The sequence below is a fragment of the Dermacentor andersoni genome, chromosome 1 (genome assembly GCF_023375885.2).
Source record: "Dermacentor andersoni chromosome 1, qqDerAnde1_hic_scaffold, whole genome shotgun sequence".
NCBI lineage: Eukaryota > Metazoa > Arthropoda > Arachnida > Ixodida > Ixodidae > Dermacentor > Dermacentor andersoni.
The window spans coordinates 197,990,376-198,008,681 of NC_092814.1; the positions used below are offsets into that span (position 1 = coordinate 197,990,376).

General features: G+C 46.2%; 1 protein-coding gene across 1 annotated transcript in view; it reads left to right on the top strand.

The window, feature by feature from the left end:
- The window catches only part of LOC126547118 (protein qui-1-like), a 154,932-nt gene that overhangs the window by 56,220 nt on the left and 80,406 nt on the right, over positions 1-18,306 (top strand). The window contains exon 9 of the mRNA XM_055062607.2: positions 12,416-12,679. Coding sequence (XP_054918582.2) covers positions 12,416-12,679 — 264 coding nt within the window. The remainder of the gene's footprint in view (positions 1-12,415; positions 12,680-18,306) is intronic.

Genomic DNA, 18,306 nt, shown 5'->3' on the forward strand with positions numbered 1-18,306 from the left:
GACACTATGTCGATGTCATTAAATATGCCCCCCTAAAATTTACTTCACACGGCGAGACCAGCGCTATCTCAAGACAAAGAAACGTCGTAATTGCTCATCCTGATGGCACTTTATTTTCTAACTTCAGAGGCATATATCCATGTGCTTCGAAGTAGCTTTTGAGCATTAATTATAGTGCGAGTCTGCTACCGAAAGAAATCTTAAATGCATGGTGTGTTCTTAGTATTTGTTTCTTTTTTTCTTACGCGTGCCCAAATGCATCTTATATCCACCGCGAAAATAGAAGAAAAAAATTTGCTGACGATCACGATACTTCATCATGCGTAATTTGAGCACAGCTCTATACATTTCATTTCGCGTTGCAATATTTTGTATTATGATTATATAGGTAGACGGTTTATATTAGGAAGAGAACGCTGTGAGTAGCGTGGCTGGCGCGGACAATCCGTCTCGTGCGGCACACTGCAAACGTAGCGAAGTGTGGCGTGACTGCCTCGCTAAGCAGGAGATCACGAGAGGCAGCGCGTGGGTGAAGCGTGGGCGCGATTCACAGGAACCGCCGCAGACAGACCTCCACTCATGTAACGTTTTGTTTCCATACAAACGACGCGCGCTACTCTGGCGCCATATTGTAGCCATCCTCACCGCACAGCCTGTCTTGCGCGGATCTACGCTTTTCTGTTCTCGCTTTCGTACCACCAACGACGAGAGCGGCCCTTCGTCGAGGGGAAATCGTGCCAACAGTGTCAGCGGCGACAACACCCAAGGGAGCGTCACGTCGAGCTTTACTCGTAGCAGCTCGCCATCGCCCCTTACAGGAGCCCTGATTCCCGCCACACACGCTGATACCGCGAACTGGCCTCAGCAGCTGACGCCGCGGAGGAACGTAACCCTTCCTACCTCACACCACCATGCCCCTCGCCCCTCCCTTCGGAAGCGCAGATGAGATCGCACGCGGCTGCGGATGCCGTGGCCACCGGCAACTCAGCGCATGCGCAGGCCGTTCCCCCTCCGCTCCTCCTCCACTTTCCTCCTCGCGCGCTGCTCTTTCATCTCCCGCTGCGCTCCGCGTTCGCTTCCATCTTTCGCTGGGCTCGTTCACTAGGTTACGAGGTATGACGCCGACGCACTCCGACGCTCAACGCAGGAACGGGCGCCTAAAAGCTGCGCTTTAAAAAGAAAAGTGCGACTGACCCGTGCCGAAAATATATTTGTAGCTTTGAGCCCTGTTCGTTTCCTTCCAGTTCGACAAGCAGATAATAGGTGCTCAGAAAGAAGTTTGGTATAATGCAAAGGAATTTCGAAAAAGTGTTGCGAAATTTAGAGCATGTCCAGAAAGACAATATATATCTGCTGAAATTTTGTTGAGACGTGACCGTGATTTAGTGCAGTCAGCATTTCTGTAATGCTTCTCGCTCTATGTCTTTCTTTTTCACCTCTGTATTGCTGTATATATGTATATATATTGTTCACTTCTGTTTCCGCTTCTCCACCGTAGCCGAGGCCGGAGTACTTTTCTCTGCAAGCTTGATGTTTGTCTGAAACTCTTCACCACACTATATATACTATCTTTTCTGGGACGCTGCCTTCTTTACAGGAGGAACAAAAACTGGAATGATTTCGTTCGCATGACACGCGCGGCACGAAGAAAGCAACGGCTGCCCATGAAACGCGAGGGATAAAAAAGGATTCAGAAGGAGATGAACAGCCCGAGCTGGAAGCTTGGGAGCATCGCAGGAGCATATCATTCAGCGAACTGCGAGCACACTTGCCCACACGATAAGAGTCGCAGGCTATCGGGATGCTTACCTAACAATCGTAATTTGGCATTGATGTCGTAGACGATTATCTGCGGGCTCGTATTATGAATGTATCTCCTGTAGAGTCCATTTTTTTTGTCCCTTTCTAGCAGAAAATTACGAAATGTTTTGATTTCTTTAGGTCGGAGGGCTGTTCAGCATCTTAACCATTACAATGGAAGGATTATGTATTTGGCCGCTTGGTGGGGGGCATCGATCAATAGGGAATGAATAGCGCGAGAGACGGGACAAAGATTAGTCAGATATACACAGTGCTGACTTCCGACCGTTCTATATTGCCTATTCACAGTGACATATGTATGAAGAAAGCACGTACAAAGATAGACAATGTCGACGTTGTCATTGCCTTTGGTTGCGCTGTCACATGGTCGAAAAATAATGGAGCTTTCCCGTACAAAAAAAATTATTGAGAAGGCATTGAAATATTGTTGGTCAATGTTGAGTTTTTTATTGAGGAATTATTGAGAGTATGTTGGAGAATTGTTGGGTTGAGTGTTGAGCACTCTTGAATATTGGCCACTGAAATCGAATTGAAACACCATTGGGTACCTCAATGTTGAATAATTGTTAAGTTACCATTGAAAGTCCATTGTGCTTAGACGGCCCGTTGTGTTCGTTTTGTTGAATGGTTGTTGAGTTACCATTGATTCTGCTTTGAACTAACGTTGTGGTAGTTCTGTTGACCTGTTGTTGAGTTATTATTGCCACAGCATTGAAAAGCATATTGTTGCACACTTGAGATGCCATTGAGATTTCAAAAGTCGCCATTGAAATATGATTGACGTTTCGTTGGGCTAGTGTATTTTTATTCATATATTGAAATTGCTTCGCTGTTCACACTTGCATGCCCCGGTGCCTGTTCGTAACTTTCCCAAACACAAACAAAATCAAAGGAGAGACTGATCAACTTGAAGTACCTTTATTTACACTAAAGATGCGTGCACGTGAAACATTATTACAGTACATAAGGCACCACTACATCGAACCTGGAGACAGGCTAGTACCTACAGCACTCTAGCAGTGTAAATACATCTGAAAAAACCTATACATATGAATCCAATCAAAACGATCATAGTGCTCTTCACTTTCGACTTAAGTTTATGACTAGAAGGCAAAGCGACTCAAAAGCCAGGCCTTAGCATACCCTTGTAACAACCAACTTTGAACACATGAACACTTGGAGCTGCTTGCATGTGAATACACAAGACATCTGAATATGTTACATTAAAATGTTGCGCACACTAACACATCACAGGAAGAGCTACGGCTGACTGTGAGAAGGCAAAATAAACAACTTGAAACAAATGACTTCACGTAAATATATACAACCTTTAGCACACGTCTTTCACCACGATTAAAATTTAATGAAGTACCAAAGTAGACTTGCCTGAGCTTTGTCTTCGAGATATATATATTTTCATGTTGCCCAATTATTTTATAAAATAACATCACTCAACTTAGCTATTATTTGACGAGACATAATTTAGAAAGTTGTCGGGCATGATGAACACCTGAATCGTGTTTCTGACAAGCCAGGATTGCTTTCTTCAGAAATAAACTTGTAAAGCTTTTGTGTAATGAAAGCAACTTATCTCCCTGGCACAAGTCAAGAACAAACAGTACACCATTTGATTATGTTAATGTGGGGTACAGAAGTGGCATTTCCTCAATTTAGTGAGCTCATTTTCAGGTAATCTTTATGGGCCTGCACAAAGCTAATTAAACCACTTTTTGGGGCCTTTTTTCCTATACCCAGCAACTAAGTGCTACCTCAGTCAATAAAGAGATAAGGAAAGGCTAATACTTTGAACGATAAGAGAAAATAATTATTTAGCACAGAAAATTGGTAGTAACACATGGCTAGCACAATTCCAAACAGCCAAATAAATGGTCACCTGCACTTTCAGTATCAAGCACCCCAGAAATAGTCATAAAGTATGAGAAAAGGTTCCAATGACTCGACAGCCAGATTGCTGAGACAGTGAAAAACGCCAATAAATGCATATACGAAACACCAATTACCTCAATTTCGCAGATAAAATGTTATTAAAATAGCACCAGAATTTTGCTGCATAAAATAAATAAAGGTTGCACAAAAATTGGGACAAAGCAGTAACTGAAAGACAGAGGGAGCTACAGCACCCATGTTGAAAAAGATTACAAGGAAAATGATATATATGCATATTTAAGTTTACAATTTTCGCTCCAACATATAGAAAAAGAACGCATGCACTTAGAGCATAAAAAGGTTCATGTGCCTGGAGAATGCAGCGCAGTACAAAGAAGCGTCATGAGAACCGAAAAGTAGATCTTACTACGAATGCTTGCAACCTACAATCAGGCATGTGCCATGTCATGCCTTGAATGGATGAAATTCATAAATCTTACACACAAAGGAAGTTACCATCACTCTTATTGGCTTCCTCAGGGGACTCCTTGAAATTGAACTAGAAAAATGCACTCAGTGTCAAAAACATTGAGAAGATAAGACCCTATAGCGTTCTTCCTGAAATAAACAGCGCAAATAACTTCATGTATCAATTCTATGGACACTTCGCCAATTCGGTGTACATTTATACTTCACAACCACCCAAACAGAGACGAGAAGGATGAATTAAGGTAGGAACACACATGAACGCTGACTCAAGTAGAAGTTTATTCGTGAAGACGAAGATTTTAAACACACTGGCCAACTTCACAAAGAAAAAGCCATGGATGCGCAGCATACACAGCCCGGCACAGCAAAAAAGGACCTAAATACGTCCTGTAGAATAAACATGTGCGTCAAAAACTAACAAAAACATGAAAACTGAAAGGTTTCTCCTGTAAGTGATATTAACGAGAAGCACTGCAGCAACTCTTTCCCACTAATGGTCACAGAAATCTTGCTTATGAATATTTCTTCGTGATCAATAAATAATGCTTCCATAAGTCCTCTTGTGTTCTGGTCTTTGTGATGAAACAATCGTTCTTTCTGCTCTATACCGCAACACCAGAGGAGTTCCAGAAGCAATATTTATTGATCACAAACGAAACAATTGCATAACCAAGTTATCTGTTGCCCTTAGTGGGAAAAAGTTGTTCTCAAAAGAGTATTTCCCGTTGGGTAGTATCACTTATCGGACAAATCTTTCGCTTTTTCAATAGATTTGACCGATAGTTCTCGTTTTTCACGCACGTTTATTCTACATGACATGGCTTCATATTTGTTTCTTGTCGCACGTGGCTGTTTCTGCCACGCATGCACGGATTTTTACCTTTGCCAAGTTGACCAGTGTGTTTAATACCTTTGTCATCAAAAGCAAACTTTTAGTAGACCTTGCGCTCGTGTGTGCTCCTACCTATTTCGTCGTCCGCCTCTGTTCGTGCTGCTGTTTACAGTACCCACGTATCACTTGGTTAGGCTGGTAAACATTCTCACAAACAAAAGTAAATGCCTCCCCTCAAAAGGTAGCCCATCCTTTACTACTAAACGCCAGAGCAAATCGAAAGTAAGCCTTCACAGTGTCCATGCGGCAGCTAGTACACCACAGATCGACACAAAAGATAGTTGAAAATCCCACTTGATGGAGAGTGGCAACAGAGATGCGAGCTTGCTAGTAAATCAGCCACATATCAACGGGTGTCTCTTGCACGACGCCAAGGTGCTTTTGGCGTAGAACACTTTAGCATCTGGGAATTTACTGCATACGTAACCTGTGAGAAGGGAATGTGGACAGAAAATGATATTGCGCGGATTAAGAATCTGCCACACACTGCACATAACTACGCACGAAATAAAACTATACACTATACTGGCAAGTAAAAATTTGCGACTCTTTACGAGTGCCGTCGAGAAAAGGAAGGAATGGGTTGCTACGGTAAATGTTAGCTAAAACACGCACAGCGATGTTTCATAGTGGGGAAAATATTCCCGGCTCTCTCGCAGAACCAAAGACCACGCGACAGTGCATAGCCCATACCAAACAGATATCGAATCTTTGGGCAGAAGTCCAGTAGAAGGAATGACCTAAACATACGCCGAGAGCGATGCGAGCGTGAGCGTGCCTGTACGAGTGAGAACATGTACCGCTTCTTTGAAGCTAGCCGCTCCGGCGTGGCTCCGATCATCCCGCGCGATTTGTGTGCAGAACGTCGCGTACACGCCCTTGCGCGTTTTGCGCGGTAGCGTCCGCGCAGTGAGCTAGCTAGCTTCATGCACGCGTCATTCTTCACCGCGCAAACGGTGCTCGAGTGCGACGCTTAGCTCGAGGCGACAACGCGCCGATTGGCGCTCCTTTCGCTTCTGGAAACAACGCACATTCGGATCGGTCCAACTCAAAGAGGCAGCAGAGAACGGTGGCATGTTTCGGTTATCGCTTATTAAAATTGTACAGTACGCCTTCAACGGCAACCCGCCGCGCTAGATAAAGATGCTTACAGCGGTAGTTTTGGCGGTGATAGACGATAAGGTGAGCCCGTCGGCGGCTGTGTTCTTTGACCGCGTCAACACACCTCCGTTCATTTGCGCTGTGCATCCGTGTACAGTCACCGCGCGGAAGCTGTGACTAATTGGTTGGCCGTTCTCCGCAAATCCCAGAGAGGCGAAATATATTTCGTGGTGCGCCGCATCATTAGCCGCAACCTAAATCGAGGCGCGCTAACCGCTACGGCACAAAAGGTGATCACACTAACCGTATGGTATACGATGAGGCACTACGGAAAAAAAAAAATAATTCTGATGTTCCACGTGCCAAACCAACAATCTGATTATGAGGCACGTCCTAGTTGGGGACTCCGTATTAATTTTGACTTCCTGGAAATTTTTACGTGCATACAATGCACAATGCACGAGCGTTTTTGCATTCCGCTCCTTTGGAATGCGGCCATAGTTACGAAATGCGTAAGCGTGAAGTGCAACACTGCCTTCCGGTACGAGTGTGGTACAAGCGTAGCACAGCTGCACACCTGCTGCACGATTATTTGTCGCGGTTCTCCTAAACTCGTAGTGCCTGCCTAAATACCTTGAAAGGCAGCGCGCCTCTCACGTAACGGAACGCGATAACAAGCGCTTAGACGGCATACGTGAGCCCCCATGAAAGATGACGTGGCCACTGTAGAAAATTATCACTGCGCAGAGAAGCCGATCCTTATGTACCAATTGTGTTCTCATACAAATGAAGGAAACGTTATTAGACAGGAACAAATGAAGCAATGCAATTGTACGCACATGGGGCGCCGCTACCTCTTCGCCTACCATTGTTTCAAACGAAGTGACGGCGGCAGCGAGAGTTTGTATCGCGCGCATTTGCTCCGGGGCATGCGGTTTGCTTCAAGAAAGTGAACGGTGTGCTTAACATGTCACGCTCGTCAATGTCAAAATAGAAAAGAAGGCTACGTGCCCAAGAAAACGAGATTACTTACCTATCTTCAGAAGTGCGGCTGCGACTGTTTCGGGGTGCCTTCTCTCCAAGAGGCATCATGGCCTCTGCCGCGCAACTCATCAAAACCGTCAGGCTCGCACATCAGTAGAAGACTAGTTGTTGGGTGAGCCAACCACTTCACCGGATAAACGTCCCACTTATCGTCGTTAAAGCATTTCACTAAAATGTGCGTCATGATGTCCGAAAAGAAAATACTTTCATCAAGAAGCACGAGGCGTGAACCACCGCACAACTGCAACCGAACAACTGAGTCCGAGAGCCGTTCACAGCTTCACATGGCTTCACTATCGTATTCAGTTATAAAAACCTTTCAAACACAATATAACGGCACTTAAGAACCACTAATTGATTAGTAATAATTTTTCATCAACTAACCCTCATAAATTTTTAAGAACTACCTAATTTATAGCGTAAACAATAAATACTACGACCAAAAAATGCGACTACGAAACTAGCGGTAACCATGTGTACTGTTGCAAAAGTGTGCGCAAAACGAAGCTCGGTTGCGCCTGTTTGCGCGCACACATACACACCCGAACCTACCTTAACGTTCGTCGCGCCACCTAAAAATAAACATTACTACTAGTTTTGCTATTTTTAGAAAAATAAAACTTCTAAAATAGTTTGCAGCATCTTTGCAGATGACGAGGTGACAAGTAAGGTACAATAAGAGTCCGTTACCTGTATTTCTTTCATTTCCCTGTGGTGTTCTTAACTGAACATACGAGACCTGCAGGCTTGGAACATGAGAAGACGACAGTTCGGCGAGGCTCAAATGAATCGCGTGCTTCTTGCAAGGCGAGTAACGGGAGCAGCCGCAGATACAGCGATTGGCTGTGATACTGTTGCGGCTGTTGCTGAATCTGAAGCTCTTTGAAGTCAATGGTTATAGCGGCTGCGCGCTGCGATCTCAAAGCGCGTTCATTCTTTGATCTCTAGTACCACGGACATTGGACAAAAAAACTACATTTGCTTTACGGACAGAGGGTACGTCGCAGGAAATTCGAAGACCTCACCGTGTATGTTTGTAGCGTGTGCGCGCTTGCATCCTACGGTTCCCACAGTGCGTCCGATGCTCGAAGGTAGCGTCGTCGCCTGTCGGCACCGGTCTTATCGCCGGCCGCGCTGCCGCCGTGTCTACTTTTGGGGAACTCCACATGCGCGTAGTCACCGTGTTTGCAAGTGAATTTCGCATTCTTCTGCTCCCCGAAACGTGCTCATTTCGGATCGTACCAATGGTTATGTCATCTAGTGTATGTTAAAACGACGATGGCATTTGTACACCGGCGAAGAAATAAATCGTTATGAACTTGGGCGGTCATGAATCTAGTCTAACGTTGCAGTTTTTACGTAGCGAAAATGGCTACGAAAGTGGGGCGGTCCCGGAGATAGGCGCTTCAAAGCGCCAGCTGTAGCGACAGCACCAGGAAGTGGCACGCGGCGCACACGCCAAGCATTTCACAGCTTACTAGCTTTCGAATGAGAGGATTATGCGCGCGCTCGTGGCTTATTGGTTAGAGTACCGGGCTCGACGGCCGACGTTCGATTCCACCCCATCGGTCACACATAATTTTCTATTAATGAAAGCGAGGCGAAAGAAGAACTACCTGCCGCAAAGTGACAGGAATTAGGTTGGAACGCATCGCAAAACATGTTTGGAATGTCTTCATATGCGATTTCTAATTATTGTATACTGGACTCAACTGCTACACAACAAAAGAACAACTAGAAAAATCAACACAAATTACCCAATAAATTGTTTATTGAGAACACTCAACGGTAATATTGTTGTGCAAGGATTGAGTGAACTCAATTGCTCTTGAAAATTTGTTGAAGTCCGTTGTTTCAACAATTCCCCAACAATATATCAATGGTTAATCAACACTCATTTTTGTACGGGTTCTTTCGACCGTGTGACAGCGCCTTGCAAAATTGAAGTACACTTCCAGATAAGTCACTGTTCTGGCGAATTTGATGGGCTCCACAGGCTTCACGAGCATGCTGCTCATGTTATGAATTGAAAAATGTGCATTTGCTATACATAGTTTCACAGACACATTTATTTACAGCATTCTGCAAAGCTGCTCTCAACAAATCCTTTCAGCGCGTGTGCACGTTCTCTAATTATCCTTAACCCATCACAGACTGCTGTCATTGCATGCTGTCGTGAGCACAAACTTTCATGATGCGGTCTGTCAGTTGTGCCTCTCTATCGCAGCGCGGGAATAAAGTGTGCGTTGGAGGAGCAACCAGTGAATCCGGCTGTGTAACGCGTGGTGTAGCCCAGGGCAGTGTGTTATCGCCGATTCTTTTAAACTGTATTCTTGCAGCCCTTCCGAGTCACTTGCCTCAGGATTAAGACTTCCCAATGGGCATAAATCTATGCTGACGATATTGGTGAGTGGATAAGCGGCCCCTCGCACCTTGTCCGCGCCTTCGTGCGAGCTTGTAGAAAGCTCCGAATGCGACTTCAGAGCCCTTGGATGAAGTTCACCTGTCGATTTCACCTGCTAAGTCGGTTGTGACTGCGTACCATCGTAGGCAGTGCGCTCGTCTAACCATGAGCTGATTGTATCTCGGTGACACATCAACATATTGGACGCAACTACACCGTTACATTGACGTAATGATCCGTGATCACATTTTCAGGCGACCTACCATTAAGCCTGTACGGTGCAAATTGCAATCCCTCTTTAAGTAAGTGGCCGCCTTGAGAGAAAGGGGTGTCGGTAGCGAAAGGACAGCATCGCGGCAGATTTATCAGTCATCTGTACTCTCTGGTGTGATGTTTGCGTTTTCATTCCTGAATGTGCAGCCTTGTTTGACGGACCAGCTGGAAGGTGACCATCTCGTTGGCCTCCAACTCATCCTTGGTGAGGCGCAGTATGTTCCAATACTTACTGAAGCACATCAGTCGCCCCTGAGCCTTGTGCAAGCAGAAGAGAGCTCTACATCATATCGAGCGTCTGCAATGTGAATCACATAGTAAAACGCTCCTTAATCGGCCAATTCACTGGCAGTTCTCTCACATGAAAAAAAAAAAAGGCGGCGTTGTTTATAACCACTCATGGCATTTCTGAAGACCCTGGTTGAGTTATACCTGTGATAGATACCAACAAATGTGTATTACGGGTTTATCTCTCAATACCTGAGATACACAGAAAGGCCTAACTGCCTTTTCCGGTGCTTCTAATAGACCCAGTCACACTTGTTCGAAATATTTCCAGTTTATCTTCAAGTGGTTTGCATGCAAGCGCATCTGTACAAAACGACGGTCAAGGAGCCTCTGTAACTTTCTTCTGCCCTTGAACTGAAATTTGAAGGGCGTTTCACCCATCGCATTCAACCTCATCCACTGTGGGGTTGGCAGCGATTGATGTTGCACTAAAATATGCGCAAGAAGAGTTAACCGTATCTAAGAGTGTCATCCTTACTGACTCTTGCCCTCTCCTTAACAGATTACAGAGAACTGACGCTGATGATGCACTTGTGCGTAGCGTTACTCACTCTGCCAGAAAACATCAATTTATCTAAGGCCAGTGGATACCTTCGTACATATATGGATCGCCTGAAATCTAATCTAATCTAATCTAAAAGCTAATCGACTGGCTTCCAATTATGCTCGCAATGACTGAGAGTGCACACAAATTTTGTTTCACCTTGATGTCACTCGTGTGCTGGCTCTTCGCTGCCTCCTCAAGCAGCACCCCGGCCGGCGTGTTGCAAATGGATCGTTTCGTCTCCGTGATCGCGTTCAAGGCTTTTCTCGATGTGCTTGGAGCACTGCTACTCAAGCCATGGGTTGGCTGTGTCCGAGTGTGTGGACGTTTTCATCGGCGAGGACATGTAGACAGTCCGTCGTGTGCGCCTTCTAGTCCCACCGAGGCACTCAATATTGGAGTGACCCACTTTTCCTTCACAGCACACGTCACAACTGTGGGACTACCATCTTCGTCGACGAACGGCCCTCGATTAATGCATTTGTCCAAGCGGTTGTGCGTCTCGCCGCGACAAGGCTCACCCCGCCTTCCTTACATTTTTTTAAAAAGAAAACTGACTTTCCTTCCCGTTTATAGTGTATTTTTGTTTCTTTTGCATGTGGCAAAACCTTGGCTATTTTGTACTTCTTTTAGTGTTATTTCTTTTTATTAATATGACCTGCGGTGATATCTTTTTCTGCTCCTATGCTGCCATGTTCTATTCTTTGTCGTTGTTTTACTCTTTTCCTTTGTGACCGGTCATCTTGTTCTTCCTTCCCTTCTTCCTATCTTAGGATTTTATTCTTCTATCCTCGCCTTCATGAAGAGCAGGGGGGCGTTGTGCCCTTTTTTGTGGCAGCTCTCAGCCTGCTTCGTACCTATTAATGCGAAAGAATTATATGTCCCATGAGGCAGAAAATCCAGCGTGATCGAGAGACGCTTGGAAAAATAGGGCCTATGGCGCAAAGAGTAAAAACACGTCAAAAAATGCTATAATTGACGTCAAATTTTTCATGGTGGGACCCGTGAAAAAGTAACTTAATGGCTTGGAAAAGAAGATTTGGTACACTTGGGTCAGGGTGGGAATCAAACCTAGGCCACCGGGCAGCGAGACTAGCACGCTTCCCCGACAGCTCCACGGTTATGGCTGGCTAAAGGTGTGCCTAGTGCGTGCATCATTGCACACGTCACGTCGCAGCCATCTGGTTGCGACGTTAGAGCGGATTAAGGTGGATTCAGGTCGGTACAAATTAGAGCAAGATGGAATAAGATAGATTAACGTAGAGTTGTGAAGGACACCTAGCAATGTATGACGTCACGTATCATGGACGTAACCAATTAATTAGAGAAGTCATAATGCTTTCGCATTCAAGTCACGTGAGGATATACTTAAACGACTGTCAATTTTTTTCCTCTCTGTCATCCATATGTTTCTTGTCAACAATATGTTTTGCTCTAAGTACTAATAATAATAATGGTGGTGATGATGGATCGGCCATTTTGGCCAACCTGCCAGCAGCGCGCACAGGTAAAAGGTGCTGCTATGCCTTAGAAGCACCAGCACTCAGGGATCTGCGCAAAGCTCCGCTCAAGTTTTGAACAAAGCCTTCGGGTGCTCGCTGTGGTGCACCCAACAGCCTCGACGGAACCACTTGGGTGGTCCTGACAGTTGCGGCCGCTACCTTTCCCGCAGACGGCAACTCCAAGGTGCTCGGGGACCTAGTGAGCCAGGCGAGCAGCTGGTGCAGCCAAGCCAAGACGCCGCTATTGGTGCCGGTGACGTCGTGGCTGACCCTAGCGCTGCCGCCGCAGGTGCTCTCGCTAACGTTGCCGGCGCCCATCCGCCAGCTCGTGGCCGCACCTGACTCGCAGCACGTATTCTGCGCCACTGAGGCCGACGATAAGCTCGTCGCCGTCTACCACCTCACGTCCAAGAAGCTCGTGAGACACATGGCCGGTGCGTGATCCCGTTTTTCTTTACACTTTACAGTGCTCTTTCTTCAGCTCTCCCACAACGTTTGATAACATTCAACTGTCAGCCATCCGCTAAATACGATCATGCTCAAGCTATATATGTATGTAAGTTACACGCTGGTGCGGAGCGCGCTATCGAGTCAAATAATCTCTGTCTCCACAGTTTAAGCGACTGAAAAGGCGAGGTATATTGCGGTTGCTTGGTGTATTTATGTATGCTGCATGTGTTCTTTTGTTTTTTCGCAAGCGCGATGACGTGCAACCAACTCTTCGACATATCGTGTGGTACTGATATACCTTTTCTTTCTTGTTTGTGTTACTATTGCTGTGCATGCCAAACAATCGTCGCTGTTATGGCAAGTGAGCACGTCCTTTCACTCAGCATAACTAGCCATAACTAACGATAGCGCAACCATCAAAAACATCTCACAACGTGTCAGAAAAACAATGAACGAATTTGCCAATAAAAGACACGGCACCCCCCTAATGACCACCGCTGACTGTGTTTGCCAACTCTTTGCGAGGAACTTTTGTAGTTAAGGAATTTGAAAGCTGTTTCCCGACGCCCTCAGACGATTGAACAAGCAGCGATAACGGTACTGCTATAGATCTTTTCATTGAGTATGGAGGGAAGGTCTGGCAATAAATGCACGGCGAGCCTTTCCTCCTCTCTGGCTTGTGCGAGCCGGTGCGGTCCTGCTTGAATGTGTTGCCGTAGCGTGCTGCGAAATGATTTGGAAATGTTTTAGCTCATTCTCTGAAACATTTGCGGGATATCAGTTCATGCTAGGTAGTCTGGGAACCACTGAGTGCCCTAGTAATTTCAGTATGCGGAAATTAATCTTCACTACGCAAACATGATTCGTGCATAACCAGCCGCGATGTGTGTTTTGAACTGTTTTGGCCTCATTGGCTGCATCGGTTTCCACTCAACGAAATGCAGCGGCGTCTGTGGAAGCCTGAGCGAATTGGAAGATCTTATCCCTATATGATCGTTAGCCGTGAAAATTGAAGCATGAGAGTGGCTCATGTACGGCCAAACCAATACAGCACCAATAGTTCGAATATTTGTCTCGCCCACCGACATCGTTCTCACGCACTTCAAGCCTAATATGCTATGTTAGCCTCCTGTATGAGGCCGGTGGTGTGACTCAAAACAGCGATCACTGCGGTTGGTAAGCCAACATGATACATATGCTTTATGCGTCGGCATTGCGTTTTCGCCCAGTAAAGCAGTAATATCCAACAAAACTTTGCGTGAAAAGGTGATGGCTATTTGTGAGCGCACAATTTCTGCAAGACGGGTGAGTGCGCGGTAGAGGACGGGCTGGACAAGGCCGAAGAAGACAAAACCAAAAGAAAGCCGTTTTCATCTCTTTGCAGGTTATACGGTGTGAATTACGCTTGTCTATAGGGGTAAATAGGCCGATTTCATCGGCATCTTTAGCGAAAAAGAAGAAAACGATTGACTAATGTCTCATTAAGACCACGCGTGGTGATAATGACTGTTTGGTCAATACGCTATAGAACGAACAAATATACCGCGCAGTCATTACCCCGCACGTCCACCAAAATGTTACGCGAACGAAAGATTAAGACAGGAGACTATTTACAAAGTATATTTACAAAGGGTAACTGCAGCGCTGGCCAGTTCAGCGGACAGCTCGAGAGCCAGAGAACGTTCGTCGTCTTCGTCGGGGCGCTCGCGTGCATCGGCCACAAGAAACACGCAATATGCATGTATCAATATAAACCAGCACTTACCGCTAAGTAGCTGCTTCAGATGCCCGCGCAGTCCGCGGCCTGCCGCTCGACCACTCTAAACTAGTCTCATTCCAATGTCGTTATTACTAACGACAACCATTTCATTTGCAAGCGAAAACCTCGTCCACCGAGCGAGATAGAGTCGTGCAGTGTATCTACACATAATTTGAACGCTTGTCGAAGTAAACAGCGGAACTTGTTTCGATAGCAGCCTGTTACCCACGCCGTTACGATCGTCGCGTATGTTCTTTAACTACTCATTGCTGCTAAACCACAGCTTAGGACTACAGGAAGAATGTTGCAATAAGGGCACATTTCTGAAACAAATTTTTTAGAAATACACAGAGGATCTCCGAGGCTGACTGTAACCCGCCGTGGTTGCTCAGTGGCTATGGTGTTAGGCTGCTGAGCACGAGGTCGCGGGATCGAATCCCGACCACGGCGGCCGCATTTCGATGGGGGCGAAATGCGAAAACACCCGTGTACTTAGATTTAGGTGCACGTTAAAGAACCCCAGGTGGTCAAAATTTCCGGAGTCCCCCACTACGGCGTGCCTCATAATCAGAAAGTGGTTTTGGCACGTAATACCCCATAATTTAATTTAGGCTGACTGTAGGCCCAAACACGCGCGCACACATCGCGCTAGGTGCTCCGTCCGCCTCAACGCCAGCACAAACCATGGCCATGCCGACTTAAATCAGTTCAGTAGGCTTCACAGAACCGTTTCCTAGGTAGAAGACGGCGCGTCATATTGAGTAGAACGTGCGAGCGCGAAAAAAACCACCAGCAACTGCCACCGAGCATATATCTGGCATACAACACACAGCCTTCGCCCAAGCCAGCATGGTATCAAAAGCAGACAGCTCATAACTGGCGAAACTGCCTACCAAATATGGCGGAGGAGGTGGAGGAGGAGGAATAAACGTTTATTTTTGAAACAGTATCCCGGGGTAAGCCCCGGTTCTACTCTAGGTGGGAGGTCTCCTCATTCCAGGAACCCTCTGGCCTTCGCTGCCTCCTTGGCTCTGGCGACGAGGCGTCGTTGTTGTTCCAGGCCCTCGGAGACGAGCTTGGCCTCCCACGTTTCTATGAGGTCTTCGCTTTCTTGTCTGGCGTTACAACAGTCTCTCGGTGAAGGCAATGCGTCTGGGTCTAGATGCCATGAACATTCGAGGATCAGGTGCGCCAAGGTATCCGGTACGCCGCACATTGGACAGCGGTATCCTTATAGCGTTGGGTATAGTCTATGCATGAGGATTCCATGAGCCAATAAAAAAAAAAGGATCTATAGGATGGAAGAAGGAAATCGTAGGAGAAGCGTCGGCCAGTCCGAATGAATGTAGATGTGTGTGGTGGAAGGCACGTGGTGTTTTTTCACAAAGGAACATTGGGACTGGTGTTCAAAACATTGTCATTGCCATAGCAACCGCGATCGGGAAGCTCTCGCTGCTGCTCTCAGCCTCCGAAAAGTGAGATAAGTTTTTTTCAGCGCGGATTTTTGTTGAAGAACGTTCAGTTCCCGAGACAAACTGTGTTTGGAGTGTGGTGTGTAAACTTTAAAGTTGTGTTTCGGCTCTGCGAGTGCGAGTGTCAGCCAGTAACATGTAGTCACGGCGTGGATCTTCGTTTTCTTCAACTTGCCACGTAAAAGCACAGAAGCGCGTCTGCTTCACTAAAACGGTTACAGAAGTTTCGTAGGCTTTGTTCTGACACGCGTCAGCAACGCACACTCCTGGTGGCTCATCGCAGCGCAAGTTCAAAGCTCGCGCACATTTGCTCTTTCGAGCTGAATGGAGGCGTAAAGAGAGATAACACACCAAGATGGCTGCACTTTTGGCTTCAAAAACGTGGCATCATGGCCTCTCCTATTTTGTTTATTTCCTCCGTGGTCCCAATAGTATGACCACCTCAGCGGCAGCGCCTGCGAAACTAACCGACGCTCATGTGACTGCTGCTTCCTGAGCTATGCCAACAATCATACGTCAGGAGGAGTCATTCCTATAAACAAGCATTATTAAGCGTCATCAGGCCTCCAGCATAAAATCTGCTGGCAGTATTTCTTGTTACTGGCATTGCCGTAAGCACGGATATTTCCCTCAACCAGTAGACCGTCTTGAGACCCCGCTGTCAGGAGCCGCGTTGGTGGCAGTCACTCACAAGGATCCGTTTAAGCTGAAGGCACAATCAGAAACGGTTAGTATTAAGTGTACTTATTTTTCATTTCCTTTTTTTCACTGTGCGCCCATAAAGAACACTTACTTCTGATACGTACGATGCTTCTGAGAATGCAGTTTGGCTGCAAGAAGGTATTTTACAAAGAAAAAAATTGCGTTTATACTACGATTATTCTCTGTGTGTGGATTTACTCGTACCTGTAGCGCTCACACATTTACCATTTCTTGCCTAATAAGACTGTGAAAATATGTTCCCTTATAGCCGCGCTGTTCCAAAATCATCAAAATTAAACCCACATACAGAGCCAGAACGAAAGTTAGAAAAGAAAGAAAGAAGCATCGAGCAAAAAGAAATAGCAATTATAGACCAGAATTTGTTACTCTCGCACACTCGTTGAGTGCAAGCGCACTGAATCTCGACCGCAGTCGTCAGCTGTATGCGCGTAGCCCACGCCGGGCTGCCAATTCGATGACGGGACAGCTGACGACAAAGCCATGGCGAGCGAACAATGGCGAAAAGAAGGCGAAAAGAACGGGCTGAGTGTTCTCGTGCTTGTTGTTTCGTTCTTTCCGCCAGTTACTGCATTCCACGGCAAAAGATGGCTGCCCCCTAAAGGCGCTGCGAATTCTGGCGTATAAGTGAACGCACTTGGCGTAAGAGCTTTGCAAGTTTATATTTACAGATTTTTGTACCGCAGAGAAACTCTCAAATTTAAAAAAAAAACTGCCTTAGTAGTTCATGTGCACCGCGTCCACAGTTTGAAACCTCTCGCACTATAGGAGCACCGCTAATCATTGCGTGCAATTGATCAGAGAACACCCACCATCGCACACGCCCTGCCTCGTTGTACGAGACGTTGAATATTCACAGATTACATATAATAAACAATAAAACTAAGCGCCACCGAAAGCAAAACACTCGCCGTGCGTGATGGCGACTAAACAGAAAAAGCGAGCGCAAGAACGCTCAAGACAGACGAGATATGTGCAAATCAGGCACGATTCCTTGCTTGGCATATTGTTCATATCAAATACTAAAATAACCAGTGTGGGTACGTGCAAGTCCAAATGAACATATACTAAGCTAAAACGGAGCATAAACGTTAAAATTTTTGCTGCTTGAGGGAATAAGCTATAGTCACGGAGAACGTAAGTTACAGTTGCCACAAGTTCAAAATGTGAACTGGGTCCATGGAGCAGGAAAGTTGCAGTTACCACCGATTCAGGGATTGTGCACTTGGTCATTGGCTACGAGAAAGTCTCAAAGGACAGTGAGAGTTCATCTCTCTAGTAATGCGCAGTCAGCGTCCAGGAACATTGAGTACCGCCAAATGGCGCCGATCTAAAATGTTTAAACAACCAAGCATCTACTCTTGCTGCCGGTCATATCCAAGGAAATTGATGTGCGCATGTCTTACGGAGCCATCCATGTTGTTAGTGAATCAAAGCTCCGAATTGATCCCTTTCGTGGTATGATGTAAGGAGCTAGGTTTTAGGGCCGCATCCAGGGGTAGGCGATGCTTTGCGTCGCCGGTGCGGTCAACTGTCGTTTAAGGCCGATTTACGATCGAGCCGCGCGCCGCACCGCCCGCATGCCGCACGTGTACGGTCGTGTGAAAAGCTACACATGTCGCACACTGGTGCACAAATTTCGGTTTGCACTACATGTGCG